Source organism: Panthera onca, chromosome E2 (assembly GCF_046562875.1).
Source record: "Panthera onca isolate mPanOnc1 chromosome E2, mPanOnc1 haplotype 2, whole genome shotgun sequence".
Classification (NCBI taxonomy): Eukaryota; Metazoa; Chordata; class Mammalia; order Carnivora; family Felidae; genus Panthera; species Panthera onca.
In genome coordinates, this window is record NC_138353.1 from 3,795,598 (window position 1) to 3,812,884 (window position 17,287).

The 17,287-nt window shown below is 61.9% G+C and overlaps 2 protein-coding genes across 11 annotated transcripts in view; one reads left to right on the forward strand and one right to left on the reverse strand.

Annotated features, from left to right (window-relative positions):
* The window catches only part of LENG1 (leukocyte receptor cluster member 1), a 4,080-nt gene extending 2,402 nt beyond the window's left edge, over nucleotides 1-1,678 (forward strand). For all 3 annotated transcript variants that reach the window (XM_078439353.2, XM_078439354.2, XM_078439355.2), the window contains exons 4-5: nucleotides 566-825; nucleotides 1,389-1,678. In XM_078439353.2, coding sequence (XP_078295479.2) covers nucleotides 566-825; nucleotides 1,389-1,659 — 531 coding nt within the window. In that variant the 3' untranslated portion in view covers nucleotides 1,660-1,678. The remainder of the gene's footprint in view (nucleotides 1-565; nucleotides 826-1,388) is intronic.
* On the reverse strand, nucleotides 1,636-16,065 carry CNOT3 (CCR4-NOT transcription complex subunit 3). Of its 8 annotated transcripts, none has more exons than XM_078439332.1 (18): nucleotides 15,801-16,063; nucleotides 11,752-11,829; nucleotides 11,571-11,638; nucleotides 11,264-11,338; nucleotides 11,051-11,140; nucleotides 10,793-10,921; nucleotides 10,598-10,693; nucleotides 9,412-9,634; nucleotides 9,184-9,317; nucleotides 8,818-8,874; nucleotides 7,371-7,737; nucleotides 7,172-7,295; nucleotides 6,323-6,521; nucleotides 4,725-4,824; nucleotides 4,442-4,640; nucleotides 4,021-4,153; nucleotides 3,316-3,441; nucleotides 1,636-1,978 (listed from the first exon to the last, which is right to left on the reverse strand). In XM_078439332.1, the coding sequence occupies exons 2-18, from the start codon at nucleotides 11,774-11,776 to the stop codon at nucleotides 1,880-1,882; spliced, it is 2,244 nt and encodes a 747-aa protein (XP_078295458.1). In that variant the 5' UTR covers nucleotides 11,777-11,829; nucleotides 15,801-16,063; the 3' UTR covers nucleotides 1,636-1,879. The 8 variants fall into 8 exon arrangements, 6 of the variants coding, with proteins under 6 accessions (XP_078295458.1, XP_078295459.1, XP_078295456.1 ...); XM_078439333.1 differs by having other exon boundaries at nucleotides 9,412-9,631; nucleotides 15,801-16,062; XR_013552677.1 differs by having other exon boundaries at nucleotides 1,869-1,978; nucleotides 3,938-4,153; nucleotides 15,801-16,064.
* Nucleotides 16,066-17,287: the final 1,222 nt, after the last annotated feature.

Sequence of the window (17,287 nt, forward strand, 5' to 3'; positions counted from 1 at the left end):
CGTGTGACTAACAGGAGTATGGAGTGAGGGTGGGGATTAAGTGAGCTGATAAAGAGGACCCAGAGGGGTCCCGGAACCTAGCACTCAGAAGTGCTGTTTAGTGGCTGCTAGTTGCAGACCCATTGGCCTGGTGTCCAGGCCCTGTTGGGGTTTGGGAAGTGTCCAGGAGCTTTGTCGGCGTAAAGCAGATCCTGTCACTCGCCTACTCGGGGATTCCCACCCAACTCTGAACTTGCCTCCCTCCTTTGCGCCTTGCTTGCTGCTTTGTCTTCAAATTATATCCTCAAAGATGCCTGCCTTTGAACTCTACAGGAGCACCACCTGTCCTTCCCTTCTGTGCTTTTTGTTACTGAACCTGCACTTGTGCCCAGGGCTGGAGGCTCACCTGTGCTGGTCTTTTGTGTCCCTAGAACATAGCAGAGCTGGCTCATGACCTCTCTCCAGCACCTGTTGGCTAAACTGGTTCTGCCTCACCCAGGAGCCTTGGGCGTCCTGGTATGCCCTGTAGGCCTCCCTGCGGGAGCCATTCTTGACATCCGCACCTCCCTATTTTCTGTCCCCTCAGGAGAGGCAGGAGAAAGCTCTGGGGATCCTCACATACTTGGGCCAGAGTGCTGCGGAAGCCCAGACTCAACCGCCTTGGTACCAGCTCCCCCCAGGGCGGGGGGCGCCCCCACCTGGCCCAGGTCCAGATGAAAAGATCAAGCAGCGCCTGGACCCTCTGCGGGAGATGCAGAAGCACTTGAAGAAGAAGAGGCGGCACAGTGGTGATGGTGGTCACAGCAGAAAGGGAAAGGAGGGGCCGGACAAGCAGCGGCCGGAAGCGTAAGGAAGCTGGGCGGGCACCGTGTCGGGGGGTCTGCAGAGGCAGTGAACTTTCAGTCTTGTGCAGTGGCTTCCAGACACTGCTGTGGTAAATTGAGGGATGTTGCCTCGTTTTCAAGTTTTTGCTCCTTCTATGCTAAATAGTAACAGATAAATCCCACAGGCACATAAAGCTCTCGGGGGTCCTTGAGACCAGTTTGAGAACTATGGGCTCACTAAGAGCAGGTTTGTGTCCCTAGGAGGACAAAGCCCTGAGCAGAACTGGCATACAGTCTCCTGTCTTCTACAGAAGGGGAAACTGAGGCCCCAGCTGTGCTCATCGTCACAGCTGATTGCTGCTGGGTGCCCCTCCAGATCGAGAGCGCTGCTCTTAAAGATGGGGGTGGTAGGAGCCCACAGAGGGGGAGGCTGGGGTCTTAATGCACTGCATGAAGCCAGCTTCTGGCCCGCAGGCAAGTGGGCTGCAGGCATGGGGTCCAGGTGGCAGCTCCTCCTTGGTGGTGGTGGGGGGGGGGGGGCCTATGGGGCCTATGAGCTTTTTAACCAGACTCCTGTGCCCCCAGACGCCCATCCCTGGACCAGCTTCGAGCCGACCGTCTCCGGCGGGAAGCAACAGAGCGTGCTCGGGCAGAGGCCCTGCTGGCCCGAGTGAGGGGCACAGCCCCACCGGAGGAACAGCCTGTGGAGATGGACGAACGGCGGGGGCGGTACAACTCCCAGTTCAACCCCCAGTGGGCCCGGCGCCCTGCCAACAAGACCCCAGCGCTTACGGACTCCTGGGGGGATAGGAGAGGCCGCAGCTGCCAGCCGTCATATAAAACTATTTATTCATAAATATTTTCCAAAATGAAAATAGGTTTACCAAAAAATGTCCCTCACTGGGGAGGGGAGGAGGGGGCAGCCCTCGCCCCCGGGCCCCCAGGGTGGGGCTGCTTCCTGGGGATGAGGGCTGCCCCATGGCCTGGGGCCTCCCCCAGTCTCCCAGGGCAAGGCCCTCACCTGGGCAGGGGGATCAGCATGCGGGGGGGAGGGGAGGGGGGAGGGGGGGCCGGTGTCACTGGAGGTCCCGGTCCTCCAGGTAGCGGTACTCAAAGGTGAAGCCTTCCTTCTTCCGCTGGCCCCACTTCTCGTAGTCAAAGTAGATGTAGGTGCCCTGGCCAGGGGAGAAGGTGGTCAGTGAGTGGACGCAGAGGTGGCTGGGGACCTGGGCTGGACCAACAGACCTAGGGGACAGATCTCAGGGCCAAGGAGGGGCCGGGCACGGGGCCCAGGGCCCTGCATGCACCAGCCGACTCCCTCCACCCTCACCAGCCTCTTCTTGGGCAGGAAAGGTCATCCTGCCCACTTTAGAAGAAATGGACGCACAGGACGTGCGCTAGAGGCTTGGCCTCGTTTACAAAGTGAACTAGGACTTCTCACGACGGCTGCGGCTTGAGCACTGAGCTGGTGCTTGGTGCTCAAAGTCTGGCCTAGCCTCTAGTCTTCGCAAAACCCTGCGACCGTTCCCCCGTCCTAGAGAATGGAACAGGCTGAGTCCATATCCAGGCACGCCGTCGGGACAGACGTTTTATTGGTGACAGTGCTGGGGTGGGTACTGCTGAAGGATCGATGCCTTGAAAGGTACTTGGAAGGTTACTTGGGACCAAACCAGGATGGGACAGTAAGTCTGGTCAGTGTCAGAGACGCAATTGGGGGGGTGGGGCAGGGGGAAGCGGGGGACTGGTTCTGAATGAAGGTCTGAACTGTTCAAAGAACCTGAAAGAACCGAGGGAGGGAGGGAGGGGAACCGAGTTCTGAGGACAAGGACCCTGTCGATAGGCATCAGACAAAGATTTGGAAGAAAGCACTGGAACATGGCCTTTAAGTTATTTGAAACAAAGTACACCAGCGATACTTACTAGGGAGCAGGCACCATTAGGTACTTACAGGTCATTAACTCATTTAATCCTTGTAACAACTGTGTAACGTGGGTGTGTTAACCCCATTTTTTACACGTAAGGAAATGGAGACTGGTTCAAATGACTTGCCCAAGGTCACCTAGCTAGAGCCATGTAGTCTGGCCCCAGTGGTGTGCAAGTGGGGGTTTCCAGTTATCAGAACATAGGAAAGTCGTTAAATAAAACGGTTTCCCCATCCGTGTTTGCTGGTGAGCTCCCTGCTCTGCTCGGTGTGGGGGGACAGGAGGGGAAGGAGACCGACCGTCGAGCGCCCTGTGTGAAGCGACCAGTGCTTGGAGGTGGGAGAAGCCACACGTGCCACCATGCCTGAGCAGGTGCCCGGCAGAGGCATAGACCTTGAGGCTGGGAAAGGCTCCCCTCCGGGCAGACGGTTAGGCTGGGCCCCGAGGGGTGACGAGCCAGTGGCGGGCAGGATGAAGAGGACAGTGGTCCAGGTGGAGGTGAGGGCCCCTGGGACAGAGCTGGCTGCAGGTGAGGGTGTGGGAGGGGGGCCGGCCCGCAGGCAGGGCGGGGCACAGGGAGGGGCCCTCACCTGCTCAAACTCATCAGTGATGGTCTTAGGCTCCTCATGCCTCTGGAACCACATCATGTACTTGGTGTGGAATCGCCAGGACTGCTTCTTCAGGGCCTTGGCTGCCAGGTACTGTGCCTTCGTGCCCTGGGGGAGGAAGGGTGCAGCCGGGGATCAGGGGGCCCCCAAGCCGGTGGGGGCGAGGGGCACAGAGCATCGGGGCGGACCCCAGGCCCCGCCAAAGACCGAAGTTGGGCTGGATGGTGCGGACGGGGATGGGCTGGGGCACGGAACATACCAATGCTGGTCAGGAGGAGGAAATGGCTTTCAGAGAGGCTTTGAGAAGGAAGAGAAACTAATGCGTGAGGAGCTGAGAGGAGGCGGTCTGAAAAGGTCCCCAGGAGGGATGCAGGGGGGGGGGGTTATGGCAACTCCCTGGGGTCGTGCAAAGTGGCCTCCAGGGAGCAGTGTGAGGCCGGGAGACTGAACTGGGGGCCCCCCTGCAGTGGCCCAACCTAGCCCCCCACCCCAAGGCGGACATATCTGTGCTGCAGTGGGAGCGGGGACAGATTTGCCTCAGGGAGGGACAGGACTGAGGGATGGGGAGGGGGTGCGGTCCCAGGGGCCGCAGAGGGGCACCCACCTCACCCCTCCAGCCCGAGGGGGGACGGCGGCGGTGGCGGCGAAGCCGGGGGGCCCGAGGCTGCCCCGGGGGCCCTGCTGTACCTCCAGATAGTAGAAGATGAAGAAGAGGGTCTCGGTGGACAGGCGCTGGTAGAACTCCACGGTGTCCGAATGTGGGGGTGGCATCTGGTGGTGGTAGGGGGGCGTCGGGCAGGGGTTCCGGGGGAGGTACTGCCTGTGGAGGAGCAGAAGGACTAGTTGCAATGCCCAGCAGTCCCTGCCGTCTCAGGGGTGGGTGCAAACCCAGACCCCCCCACCTCACAGGTGAATGGGAGCTTCTTGGGCACCTGGTCACCCCAACAGTGAACTCCTCAGCCCGCCCCCCACAGTGGACAGCCCCAAGTTGGGTGCCCAGTAGTGAGGAGGACCACCAGCAAGCTTTACTCGACCTCTCAGGACCGGGGAACCTGATCCCCACCATGGCCACCGCCCTCACACTCGGTGCTGGGTGCCAGCCCCTCACCGGATGCGCTCGGAGTCTGAGGGGTGGGGCATGTGATGCCAGGCGGCCTCCTCCATGGCCTGCTGGTACAGCTGCTCCTTGGTGAGGGGTACGGGCCCCAGTGGACACACCCCCAGTGACAGTGGGATGTTCACTTCCGACAGCTGGAGGGGTGGCTGGGCTGAGGCTGGAGGCGCAGATGTGCTGCTCAAGATGATGTCTGTGGGGAGGGGAGGGCAGGGTGAGGCCGGTGTGGGGCCTGCCCTTCCTCACCACACCACCCCTACCTTGCCCAGACCCTCACCTCGCTCGGTTAGGTGCAGCGTTGGCACGGGGTCCTCGATGCCGGAGCTGATGGCTGCCCGCTCTGCCATGGACTTGAGAGAGCTCAGAGGCTCGGGAGCCTGGGGAGAGGGGAGAGCTGGTACGCCACTTGCCGACTCTGCAGGAGGCTCGGTCACCGAGCAAAGGCCCCCCGCCGCCCCTAGCCCTGAGGTGGGGATCCACCAACAGAAGTGCCCGGTGAGTGTGGCCTCTGCTGTGCACAGGGACACCCGGCAGATGCCCTTCTCCAAGTGTGCCCACTCCCAAGTGGTGCTGCTTAGGGGCGGGGGTCTGCACCCACCCACCCACCCTGCCTCTGGCCAGTGTAGGACCAGGGTCAGTCTCCTGCCGCCTCTGGAAACTCCACTCCTCACTCGCTGGTTAACAGGCTGGCCCAATGCCACACTGGGGCAGGTTCTGACCCGCAGTCTGCCTGCTCCTCCCCACTGCCCGGTCACCAGGCCCGTGGTGCGGGCCCTGAATGTCCCTGTCCTCTCCCACCCCCTCCCTCCATCCTGTTCTCAGTAGCCCCAGAGGGACCTTCCCAGCCACATCCTTTTTTATCCCTTCTCTCGTCAGAACCCAGTGTATTTTTTCAACACTCTAAAAGCTACTGATCCCTTTTCTCCGAAAAGATGCTCACTCTGTGAATTTCCCAGCCAGAGTACGTCTGAAGCGTGAGTGCTTGCTCTGGGTCACAAGCCATTCCAAGAGCTTCAGTAGGATACTGAGCCTTTCAGAGCCCCCTCGTATTTGGGGGTTTCTCCAGATGAAGGTGCACAAGGTAGTATGGGACTTGGACTCTTTGTGGAACTGAGATTAATTAAATGCACCAGCCCAGGAAGTCAATTCTGTACCTTGTTCCCATTTCAGACCTAGGGGCTCAGGACCCCACTGCCCTCCCCATGGACACCCCACCTCCACAGCCTTGCAGCCAGCCTCCTTTCCCCACTACTGCGGAGCCTTTGTGCTGACGTCAGCCCCTCCTAGAACTCTGGCACAGGAGAACCCCCTCCTTCCTCCATTAAACCTTTCCCATTCTGGGTCCCTGGAGATCTGTCCCCCTTAGAGATGTGCCCCCCGAGGCCTTGCTGGGGTATCTTCCCCAGGTCACGTCAGAGGCCCCTATGTGGGGCCACAGCACCCTCTGCCCCCCCACCCCCTTACAGTCACATGAGGCTTCCGGCACAGAAGGTGGGACCTGGGTGCATTCACCCAGCATGAAGCATGGCCCAGAGCGGATGTCAGTAAAGGAGAGTAGTGAGCTAGATGGTGGGGTGTGTGAAGGAGGACTGGGGACAGAGATGGTGGGGGGGAACCCAGAGAGCACAAGCGCAAGTACAACCAGGAGCAAAAGAGAGAGTTCGGAGGCCCCGAGGGCAGGACGGTGGCAGAGCCCCGGGAAAAGGGGAAGGTGCAGGGGGCAGGGAACGACCCGGAGAAAAAGCAAGCAGGCGAAGGGGAAAGAAAGCCAGAGCTACACAGAGTGAGGGACAGGGCAGGGAGACCTGCAGGAAGGGGACAGTGAACACCTACAGGGAAGACAACGGTGTCAGGACACAGAAGCTGGGGGCCCACCTTGATCTCCGGGGCGGTGCTGAACTGTGGGGGTCCGTTGAGCAGGGCGCCAGCTGCCTTGGCCTCACTGAAGCTGGGTGTCGGGGAACTGGGGGGGTTCACAGGAAGCGGCACCAGGAGGCTGGGACCCCCTGTGTTGTTCCCTGAGCCTGGGGCCACACCCCCAGCCCCTGTTGGGGCTGCCGCACTGGGTTCCTTCCTGGGAAGGGGAGAAGGGGAGAGGACTCAGGGGATAGGAGTGACTGATGATCAGGGGAGGGAGTCAAAAAAAAGGGGAGAAAGCCGAGAAGCTGGGGACCCATAAGGGCGTCCAGCCCTGGGGGTCAGTTCCCCTCTAAGAGCCACAGAGCTGTGGAGCCTGGATTCTCGAGGGCCCTAACACAGGCCGTGTGGCTGAGGGTTCACCAGCAAACACACAGTCTTGTGCAGCGGTCCATGGAAGAGGGGGGTGTGGGCAGGGAGCGTTCCACCCACGGAACAGAATGCCCCCCACTTGGGGCTGCCCCCATAGAGCCTGGCAGTCAAGCAGACCGAGGGAGCAGGTCTTGCCTGCGTCCCTCGAAGATCAAAATCTTTCTGGGGCAATCTTCTGAGACAGGGACCCACAGCAAAGGTTTGGCCTGAGAACTGGAGCCACAGCCCCCTCAGGGGAGTCGGGAGGACCCGGCGCAGGTCACAGAGAAGGGATTGTGTGGGACTCCAGGAACAATCCTAAATACCCAAGGCGTGCCTGGAACACTGCACAGGGCACAGCCCGGGGATTGATGTTGGAGGGACGTGGGGACCAGCACCCAAGTAGGTGGAAGAGGTCCCGGCAGGCCAGGGCAAAGATAGAAGCTAGACACTCACGTGGTACTGGGAGGGGGGTTGTGGGGGCCAGACGGGGGGCCCAGGGCCTGGCTGCTGGCACTGTTGCCCCCACTGCTGCCGAGAGCCACCTCGGCCGGGCTGTCCGCCACCACCGAGCTGTAACCTGGGGGAAAGAAGAAGGGGGAGTGACAACGGGCCACCCCAGGGCCACCCCACCCCCCACAGCCCCCCTGCTTACTGGTGGCACCGTTCTGCTTGCCGGTGCCTGCCCCTCCGCTGCTGTTGCTGCTGCCTCCGCCGCCCCCTCCCCCACCGGGCTGGACGCTGGGGGGCCGGGGCTGAGTGGTGCTGGACCCACTGGGGGCCGGTGGGGCCACAGCCTGGGCATAGGGGGCAGGGGTGCCTGAATTGTGGCTGGGAGCTGGGCTGGCCTTGGGACCCAGGGCACTTGAGGGCGCTGCTGGCGTGGAGGCCCCATTGTTGCCAGGGGCGGTGCTCAGGGCGGAGGCGGCGGGCGGGGGGCCAGACGGGTAGCTGGGCGGCACAGCTGGGGATTGAGGGTGCTGGCTGCTGTGGACGGGCTTGGAGCCATTTTTGGCTGGAGACTGTGGGTGGGGGAGAAGAGGATCAGGACCCAGTGGGCCAGTAGGTCCGCCAGGCCTCCCGCACACAGCCCTCCCCCAAGCTGGGCTCCACGGTCCTCGCTGGGCCTGCTGCCCCCAGCTGTCCCCTCCTGTGACCTGACGCTCCAGGCTGCGATCACCACCTTCATGCCGAGAACACTGGCATTCTAGCCCACACCAGCATCCCACACCCCGCGTGGACGCCTCTGCACAACATCCCACAAGGCTGCCACGGCCTGCGCATCAGGGAGATGAACCCGCTGACAGACTAAGTCTGATGACAGGGGAGAAACTAACAAATGCACCCAGTATGAGACCAGCTGGACCCAACTACAAGTCCAAGAGAAGGAGGGAAAACAGCCTAGAACTGGCCAGTAATTCTGAATGTCACCCAAAGGGTCAGAAAAGCAACTTGAGGGGCCACCGTTGACCCCCACCCCAGAAAGTAGAGGAATGAAGTGCCCAGGGCACACCCTGCAGCCAAGCTATTTGCCAGGCAAGTGCTACTGGCCAACCAGCACTCCTGTCCTCAGGTGGCGACCGCCCTGGCACCTCGCATGCCACACATCAAGGGGTCTTGAGACCAACTCCCTCCTGGTCCCCCGAGTCCTACACAAGCCTCATCAGTGACAAGCCACCAGGCTCCTGCCTGTCCGCCTCCTGATGAGAGCAGTGGTTCCTACAGTGTGTGCTCTGGCCCCGTGCTGGCGGGGTGGGGGTGGGGGGTGGGGAGGGGCTCACTTGGGGCGGACAGAAATCCCGTCAATAGCACAGCCAAGGCTTGTGACGAGGCCCACAGAAACCTGTTCGATTTCAGACCTATTGCCTCTCCAACCTGTTGGCTTTACAAGGTGGGGGTCCCTCAGCCTGACCCAGCTGGACCACCTCTAGCCACCTGCAAGCTTTTGGTGTTGACTCACCCGTGTCACCTGCCCCTTCCCACACCAGACAAACCTACATCCTCCTCTAACGCACAGGGCGGGTGCCACATGCCATCCCTTCAGTCCACATTCACACTGGCCCTCCTCAGGGCTTGAGAACCAATGACAGAGTCACACCCACCTGGCTGACTTCACTGTCCGTGGAGCGCCCCCTCTTCTTGTCATCCTCAGAGTTTTCCTGAAGGAGGGGAGGCGCCCTTGGAAACCCGTGTCACCTCTAGGCCCCAACCAACCCTCCCAGGGCCGTTCCAGCACCTGTGCCCTTAACCTCACTGGGGAACCCAGGGTCCTGGTCTCCTGGGAGCCTCTTCCAGACCCAGGAGCCCCTCTCCTTAGGGAATCCAGCCCTGGATCCCTGCCTAACCTGCCCTGCTGCCAGGCCTCCACCGCTGGCCAGGGACCCCACTGACACTCTATGGCCCTACGGCCTGGATCCAGGACATCTGGACCCCACCCCCTCCCGCACGCCGTGTCCCCGCGTCCTCACTGTGGTGCAGTTGGCCGGGCTGGGTGGGATGGGAGAGCTGGAGGTGGTGGAGGTGGGTGTGCTGCTGGACTGGTTGAAGATCTCATCCTCCATGTGACTGTGGCTGGGGGGGGAGGTGGCGACCAGCGCCTGTGCTGTGGGGGCAGGGAGGGGCGTGCTTAACAAGCTGGGACGCCCCCCGACCCAGCCCTCACTGCCCTGTGCCCACGGGCCTGCCCCGGGCCTCACGAATGTCCTCGAGGTCCAGGTCGTCATAGAGAAACTCGTTCTCCTCGAAGTCGGGGTCCTGGGACGAGTCAACATAGTACTCGACGTCGTCCTTGATCTTGCGGATGGCATCCACGAGGATGGAGTCATTGTCCAGCATGCGCAGGATGGTCTCCAGCATGCGCACGTGGTAGCGATGTTTCTCGATGTGCCGCTTCAGGCCCTCGATCCGGTCCTGCTTCTGCTGGCGAGCCCAGGGCCAGGCTCAGGGGCTGCACGGCTCCTGCCCAGGCCCCTCCTGCCCCCACAGAACCTGTCCTCAGTCCCCGACCCCCGGAGAGACCCAGAGGCTCTGCTCCAGCCCCTCCTGACACAGGCAGTGTGGAGTCCACCCACCCTCTGACGTATGAGAGGCGCAGGGACCCCCAGCTCCCACCCAAACATCCCTGGAAACCTCTAGACCAGACAGGCCTGTGCTTCCCTACAGTGTGGCCCTGACAGCCCAGATCTCTCAAATGCAGCATACCCCACACCCCCCATCTCGCCGTAAGGATAATAACAGTGCCCAATTAGGGGGGACTTGTCAAATGCGACCGTGATCACCTTTGTAACGGTCTGTCATCACACCTGCCCACCCTATGCATACACCCAAGGGAATCCAGAGTTGGCAGCTCAGTTCCTCCTCAGGCTTCTCGTCTCTATCCCCCAGCACCTCCACAAAGACCTACTGTGTCACCCCTCTAAGCTCCAGCTTCCTAAACAGCTCAGTCTCAGACACCCAAATCTGGTGCACCTCCCACTGCCCCCCACCCCCGGACCCAGCTCTCCGTTCCCTGTACTTCGTGTGCCAACAAGTACACATGGTTTGCATCCCCCTGAACCCACACCCCACAATCTGGAGTCTGTGAATATGGGCCCCTAGATCTGGCTTTGTCCTCGACTGCTCTCCTCGGGCCAAAGGAGCGGCTCCCGCGTCCCACCTTGCCTCCGCCTACCATCTCGGCCCTCGGCACCCTGCATGTCCATCCACTCTCTTGCCTGGTCCGCGACCCCAGAACCCAGCGCGTGCTCCCTCAAACCACTCCTCCTTTTCATGGCGCCACTGTTTGCGGAGGTGGGACCCCTGAGGCTGCCTCCCCTCCACATGCCACTCTCCCCAATTCGCCAGCCCCTCTCTGCCCTCTGGACGCAGGGTGCCCCCACTCACATCCTTGTCACCCTTCTTTTTGCGTGTCTGCACCGACAGGGACTCCACTTCACTCTCAAACTGGTCCACCTGCATGTTTAGGGTGTCGATGGTATTCTGCATGGGGGGAGGGAGTGGAAAGGCAGGTGGTCAGTCAGAGACCCCACGGTTGCCCGGCGACCAGGGCCCTGCAGCCACTTCTCCACCCGGACTCACCGTGAGCCACTGGCCAACCTCCTCTTTCTCCTTCTGGGCAGGGTCCACCTTCTGTGCCAGGCCCAGGCCCTCCTTGCTGTAGGCTTTGGTCTTGGTCTCTCGCTCCACAACTTTGAACCGTTCCATTTGCTGTAGAGAGCATGGTTGGCAGGGGTTCCAAGAAACCCTCCTCTTCCCAGGACCCCTAGGGACCCAGGAATCCAGCCACTGCCCCCCCCCCCCCCCCACCACCTCAGGTACCCAGCTTTGGGCTCCTACCGTCTCGATGAGCTTGCGGTTGTCTATGAGCTGCCTCTTGTCCTTGATCTCGTTGGATGCTACCCATGTCTTGATCTGGTCCCTCAGCCGCTGCAGGTGGGAAAAATCGCAATGGTCACACTGCCTCAGGACGTGGTTACTGAGGCTGCCAGCCCCTCCTCCCTGTTCCCTCTGCCCTTAGGACACAGAAATCCAGGCCCCCAGTCCTCTCACTTGAAGCTTCTTAATCTCCTTCTTCAGGTCAGCCTCATACTTCTCTTTCTGGTTCGCGTTGGCTGCATTGTGGAGCTGAGGGATGAAGAAAACACAGGTGTCAGTGTGGGACTTGCTGCCCTCATGCCCACTCCAGCGGCAAAGCTCCAGTCTCTGAGGGCTGGGGACTCTGGGGACACCCCCTAAGCCATCTCAGACCTGCTTCTTAGGTCCTCAGCACCTGGACCCACAATCCCTCTCCCTGGCCCATGCCTAGAGATCCGGAACCTTTTCCCGTGCTCTCCTCCCTGGAGACCCAGATTTGTACCTTCTGCCAAATGTCTTCGAACTGCTCCACGCCCTCGGACACCTTCTTGAGGCAGCGATCAATCTCACCTGGCAGGGGAGGAAGGAAGGCTGTTAGCATCCTGCCCGGGCAGCAGGCATCCAAGGAGCTGTGAGGACAGCGAGCACGTGGCCACGCAGGCAGTGGGCAGTCAACCCAGTACCTTGGAGTTTGCGCTTGTCCGCCATCTTCCCTGCCCTACAGACGCACTCTCTTCATACTCTCCTGGAGACGGACGCTGCTGAGAGATAAGGAAGGAACACAGGTATTCTCTGGCTGGTCCATCAGAGAGACACGAACGACACTGGGAACAGCAGGGCGTGAGGGATGGTAAAGGGAAGACGCGTTCACAGTGTAACGACTGAGACCTGGCCAAGTTCCACTTATGCAGCCTCAACAGCCCAGCATGGGGGGCTGAATGAACATTCTGGAAGAAACGTTCCACCAGAACACTCTGGAAGTTTGTGGAAACAAGGAAGCAGACATACTTTTTGTGTAACTCTCACCCAGGCAGTGAAAAACTGCTGGAGCACAGACCACCTTGTCCCCAGGGGACACTCCAGAAGATGTTTTAGGGCAGGAAAAAGTCAAGCAGCACATCGCTGAGTGCTGGGGATGAAGGCACGGGGCCTGGAGGCCACACTCCCACAGCGGGGCAGGGCACACGGGTGACTAGAGTCCTGACACCAGAGAAGCTACCCCTCAGACAGGTCAGAAAAGAGTCTGCAGGAAGAAGAGCCTGATGCCGTCTGTGCACGAACTGTAAGGGATGGAGGGGAAGCACCAGGGGTGGGAAATGCCTGCCATTAGGAAGAACTACTTCCCCCCCATTAGGAAGAGCTACCCTCCCCGCTCCCCCCCCCCCCCCCCCCGACATCGTGACAGGGCTGGGACCAAGCAGAAGAGGGCCTCACGGCACCAAGTTTACTCCAGAGCAGGAGACGATGCTCCTGACCCAACGCCAATGCCGAGACTTAGTCGTATGGGAGCAGAAGGCCACAAGAGTGCCCGGAAATGAGTGAGGTCTCACAGAGACGAGGGTGAGGGGCCTCTGCTGTGAGGCAGCGATCTGCGCACGCGAAGTACATCTTGGATGCGCTGGTAACGCAGACACAGGGAAACACAAACCTCTAGGACGTGTGCCCAGTACCTAGAGATAGGGCTATCTTCACCCTCAAAGTACACGACACGCGGAAGACAGAGCTCAAAGACGAGTCACCAGGAGCTGTGGCCCAGGGGGAAACCAGAGCGGAGAGCCTGACACCAAGACCAATGGAGATCCAGGGGGTCTCCTGCACTGCCCGAGATCACCCCCTAGAAACGGGGCCTGACTGAAAAGCAAGGCTCCGAGATAGGGGGGCTCCCACTCTACAGGCCCAGGACAGGGGGCCCCAGAGCAGCCTGGACTAAATCCAGGACTGAGCCTCAAACCATGGGGAGGCCATACCAGGAGGGTCCCTGCCCACCGGGAAGGACTTGTCTCTGGAACAGTACTTCCCGGCCAACAGCACTTCCTGCAGTGGATCTGTGCTGCCCGTGCCACTGGACACGGAGAACGTGGCTCGTGCACCGAACAAGCGGAATCTTTCATTTGTATTTCAACTGTTTCAATCACACACAGCTGGTAGCTCCCGGTGGGATGGTGTACCAGAGAGCACGCTCTGGAACCAGAGGCCCTGAGCTGGTACCAGCATGGTCCACAGGGGCCCACTGTGGACAGCGGCGGCTGTGACACCTTAGACCCGAGGGAGCATCAGTCTCCTGGAAGGGCCCACCAAGAGAAGAACAACACCCCGGGCCCAGGCCCAGCTGCCACACTGAGGTGGGGCCCAGTCCCCACACAGAGAAATGCCAGCTCCAGGGCAAGGCAGCCAGAAAAAGGACGGAGGAGACAGTTGCACAGAGGGGACTCAAAGCCTTTGATCTGGGAGCTCAGGACAGAGCCAGGACTCCCAACACAGAAATGCCTCTTCCTGCCTGGGATCAGGGACAGGGACGTTAACACAGGAGTTTGCACCCCTGCCTCCGGTCCAGAGGGAGGGAACGCCGACCTTCTATCCCTACACGAGGCACTCCACACCGAGGGGTTGGGACACCTGGCTCAATGGGGAGGTGATACCCCTAAAAGGGGAACAGACTGGCAGCAAGAAGTCCTGCAGGAGTCAGAAGCAAGGTGCCAAGGGGACAAGAGCCCCAGCCTGGGGAGGTGAGGTCTCAGACCCTCAAACAGAGAACAGCTGAAGTCCAGAGAAGACAACACCAGGTCTGGGGGAGGCACCACGGGCCCAGGGTACCTGCACCCCCTAGACAGGGCGGATACAACAGGGGCAGGAGCCCCTCCCTCTAAAGAGAGACCCCACTTCAAGACACCTTCGATCCCCCAGCAAAGGACCAGAGAGAAAGAAAGCCTGGGCCCTGAAGCGGAGGTGCCACCATGGAGAAGTTCCATTCTTAAAGGGCTGGGAGCCCCACTGCTCTTGGGGGGACCCAGCAAGACCCCGCAGCAAAAGGTGGCCGAGACAGGGGGCAGCTGAGGCACCGAAGAGCCTGCATGCTCATGGCGAGGGGTCTCCAACAAGACAGGGGAACCTGGGAACCAGTCTCTGTCCACGAGAGCAGATCCCCTCGAGGAGCAGTGTGCCAGACGCCCAGGGGGGCCAGCAGCCATGTAAATGAGGGACACAACTGATGAAGGAGAGCCCCCGAGACCTAACCTCAGGGAAGAGGATGCAGTCACACACAGGCCTGGCAGGGACCACACAGGAGGGGTGGAAGGCCTAGTCCTGGGAGCTGACACCGGGGGAACGGGGCGGGGGATCCCTAACCCTGGGGGCTGTCATGTGCCCCCAAGCAGAGGCTTCCCACTGAGCCAGGAGCTCGGCCACTGGGAGGTGATGCTGGAGGGCCATCCTCACCGAGCACCTGACACTGTGGAGGAAGGACGTGTTAGGTCCTGGGGTGGAGGTACTTATCTGCCCACTGGGAGGCCCAACACCAAGGATGGGGGGGGGGGGGGCCTGGGAACCCCACTGTGGAAAGCTGCCCACAGCAGGGTCTCTCCCCCACCACACGGAATCATGTCTCAGCCGAGAACAGAAGCCTTGGTCCCCCACAGCGAGACCCCACGACAAGTGCACCAACACCTGAGAGGCAGGAACCTCGACCCTGGGGGGTGGGCGGGGGCAGAGCTGAGAAAGTTTCCTGCCCCTGGAGCCCCTGGAGGACAGAACACAACCCCAGCCAGCACAGCCCACGTGTCACAGCACGGGAACCTCACATCTAGGAAGCTATTCCCCCGAGTGTGGGAGCGGGGAGGGCGAGCCCCGGATCCCATCAAGTTCACACGCTCGCGGCCAGGGGACCCAACACAAGCACCAAGGGGGGCGGGACCCCAGCCTTCTGGAAGGACTCATGTGAACGGAGGACAGAAGACTCAGACGTAGCAGCAGCAGCAAAGGGACACGCTGGGGGCAGTCCCCAAACAGCGGGGGCGTCAATGCTGGGGGAGGGGACAGCCCTGCTCGGAGAAGCTGGCACTGCTTAGAATCAGGGGTGCTTGCACTGCCAGGGGCAGGACACCGTCTGCAACCCGGCGAAGGCAGGAGCTTTGGAAGGTGTCACCAAGCCGCGAGGAGGCTAAGTGGGAGTGACACCACAGGCCGGGGGCTCGGGGCCACAGCACCAGCGGCGGACACGCAGCCCGCCCCGAGCAGGTACCGCTCAGGACAGCCCTGACCCCCGTAGACTTCTCGCCGCAGGGGAAACTTTGGGGGCGCGCAGGGGGCCGGGCCCCGGGAACGGAGCCCCCCGCCCCGCCCGCGGGCCTGGCTCGGGGTCGGGGGGGCCCGACCCCCACGTGAGGGCGGCCGCCTCGCCCAGGAGGGGCTGCGGCCGAGGGGGGCGGGCACCCGCGGCCGGGGCGCGCCCGTCCCCGCGGCGAGGGGCCGAGGCCGACGCGGAGGGGGCGGCCCCGCGCACCCGCACCCCCGCGGAGGAGCCCGGCGCCGCCGCGGGGCGCGGAGGGGGCGCGAGCACCGGCGGGCACCGGGGCCGCCCCGGTCGGGAGCCCGCGCCGTGGCCGGGGGCCCGTGGGGGGTCGGCCATGTCGCGACAGGCGGCGGTGGCGCCGGGGCGGGAGGCGGCGGGGAGGGCGGTGGTGGCGCCGGGGGAGGAGGGGAAGGGGTCCGGCCCAGTCGAGCCTGACGCTCTCACCACAGGAGCTGGCGCCGCCGCTGAGGAGCGTATCGCGACAGGCGGGGGAGGCGAGCGCCCGCCGCCTTTTTCTCGCGCCCCGGGCCCGGGCGCTATCGCGATAGCGGCGCGAAGCGGAAGTGGGGTGGGGGGAAGTGGGCCCGGGGTTGTTCTGACGACGGGGTCGGGGCTCAAGGGAGGCCGCGGCGTCTGCCGATGGCTCCGCGGAAGCTGACCGGGCCGGTCCAAGATGGCGGCGGCGGAGGAGGCCTCCCTCCTCTCTTCTCGTCTCTGGCGCCGACCCGCCCCCGAGCCCCGAACGGAGGCCTATGATTGCTCCTGCGGCACGTCGCTCTTGCCCCTCGGACGCGCTCTATTGGCTCTTGGCAGGGATGCAGCCGGCCCCCTCTTGCCGAATGGGCAATCGCTCCAAGGCGCGGCGTTCGATTGGCCTCCCGCGCAGACTGCTAGGATTGGCTCTGGTTTTCTTCCCCGCTCCTCCTCCTCCCCGCCTCAGGGCACAACACGCCAGCGCGAGGGCCCGTGCGTCAATCAAGAGACCATTGGCGTGCTGATTGGATACACCCGCCCCCCTCTCCTAAACTAATTGGTCGGGGGGAGGAGCTAGGCTGATCAGGGGCGGGAAGTCGTCCGTCAAGTTTAGAGCCATTTTTAATTGGTTCTGAGGGGATATTCTGCCCCGCAGCCATTGGTTGGCTCCGGAAGTGGGTGGGGAAAGCGGAGGAAGGCATGGAGCGTGGGCGTTAAAGGCCGAGCACCTAATGAGAGGGAGACAGGTACCTTCAAGCAGGGGCCGAGCTGGAGTCGTCTGCCACTCAAAACAGCCCTGGGGCCACCGGGGAGGAGCTGGGCAAGAGGGCCCACCCCCTTCCCCTCGTTGGCCCTGGCCGTTGCCATTCGCCCCAGCGTATCCTGCAACGCCGCGAGGGGGTTGGTACCCGCCCCTGAGGCGTGTGAAACGGGGCGTAGCAGGCAGCGTCGGCTCCTGGACACATCCTTCCGCATCCCTTGTGTCCCAGCTGCGTCGTCTTCCTGCAAGTGTCTGTTGGGCATATCTCTGAGTCTCTGTACGGTAAACGGAGGGAAAGAAGCAGTGGCCAGTGCCCCAAGTCACTGGCACCTCGCATACCCATGGCAGGGGCATGGCGTTTCTGCCCTGCCTCGGCCTAGTTGTGCGGTTACTGTGGGGCACTGTCCTCCGCAGCCCGCTTCCTCGGTGTTGTGGGTACGCTGCAGAAGGGACAGAGGGGGCTACCCTGTCCTCTCCCGCTCACTGCTCTGCGCTCCAGCGGGGAAGACTTGCCGACCTCGTGTGCAGGATCCACTTTTGCACTTCTACCGTCGTTTCCACGATAACTCCAGTTTGCCCTTCCGGGGTTTGCATTCGCAGAAGTACAGTGACTGTTTACTGAATGAATACGAGGGATGAAGTGTGGTTGACGACTCGGTAGGCAGTGGTACCCGAACCACCTACGAGGCATTTGCTC

What these genes read in the sequence shown, in the direction of transcription:
- CNOT3 (XM_078439330.2), bottom strand. Translation starts at nt 11,776, where the DNA reads ATGGCGGACAAGCGCAAACTCCAAG. An exon ending in ACCGCAAGCTCATCGAGACG is followed by an intron (nt 10,922 to 11,050) that starts GTAGGAGCCCAA and finishes TGCTCTCTACAG; the next exon opens with CAAATGGAACGGTTCAAAGT. An exon ending in GCTGCACCTAACCGAGCGAG is followed by an intron (nt 4,641 to 4,724) that starts GTGAGGGTCTGG and finishes CCCTCCCCACAG; the next exon opens with ACATCATCTTGAGCAGCACA.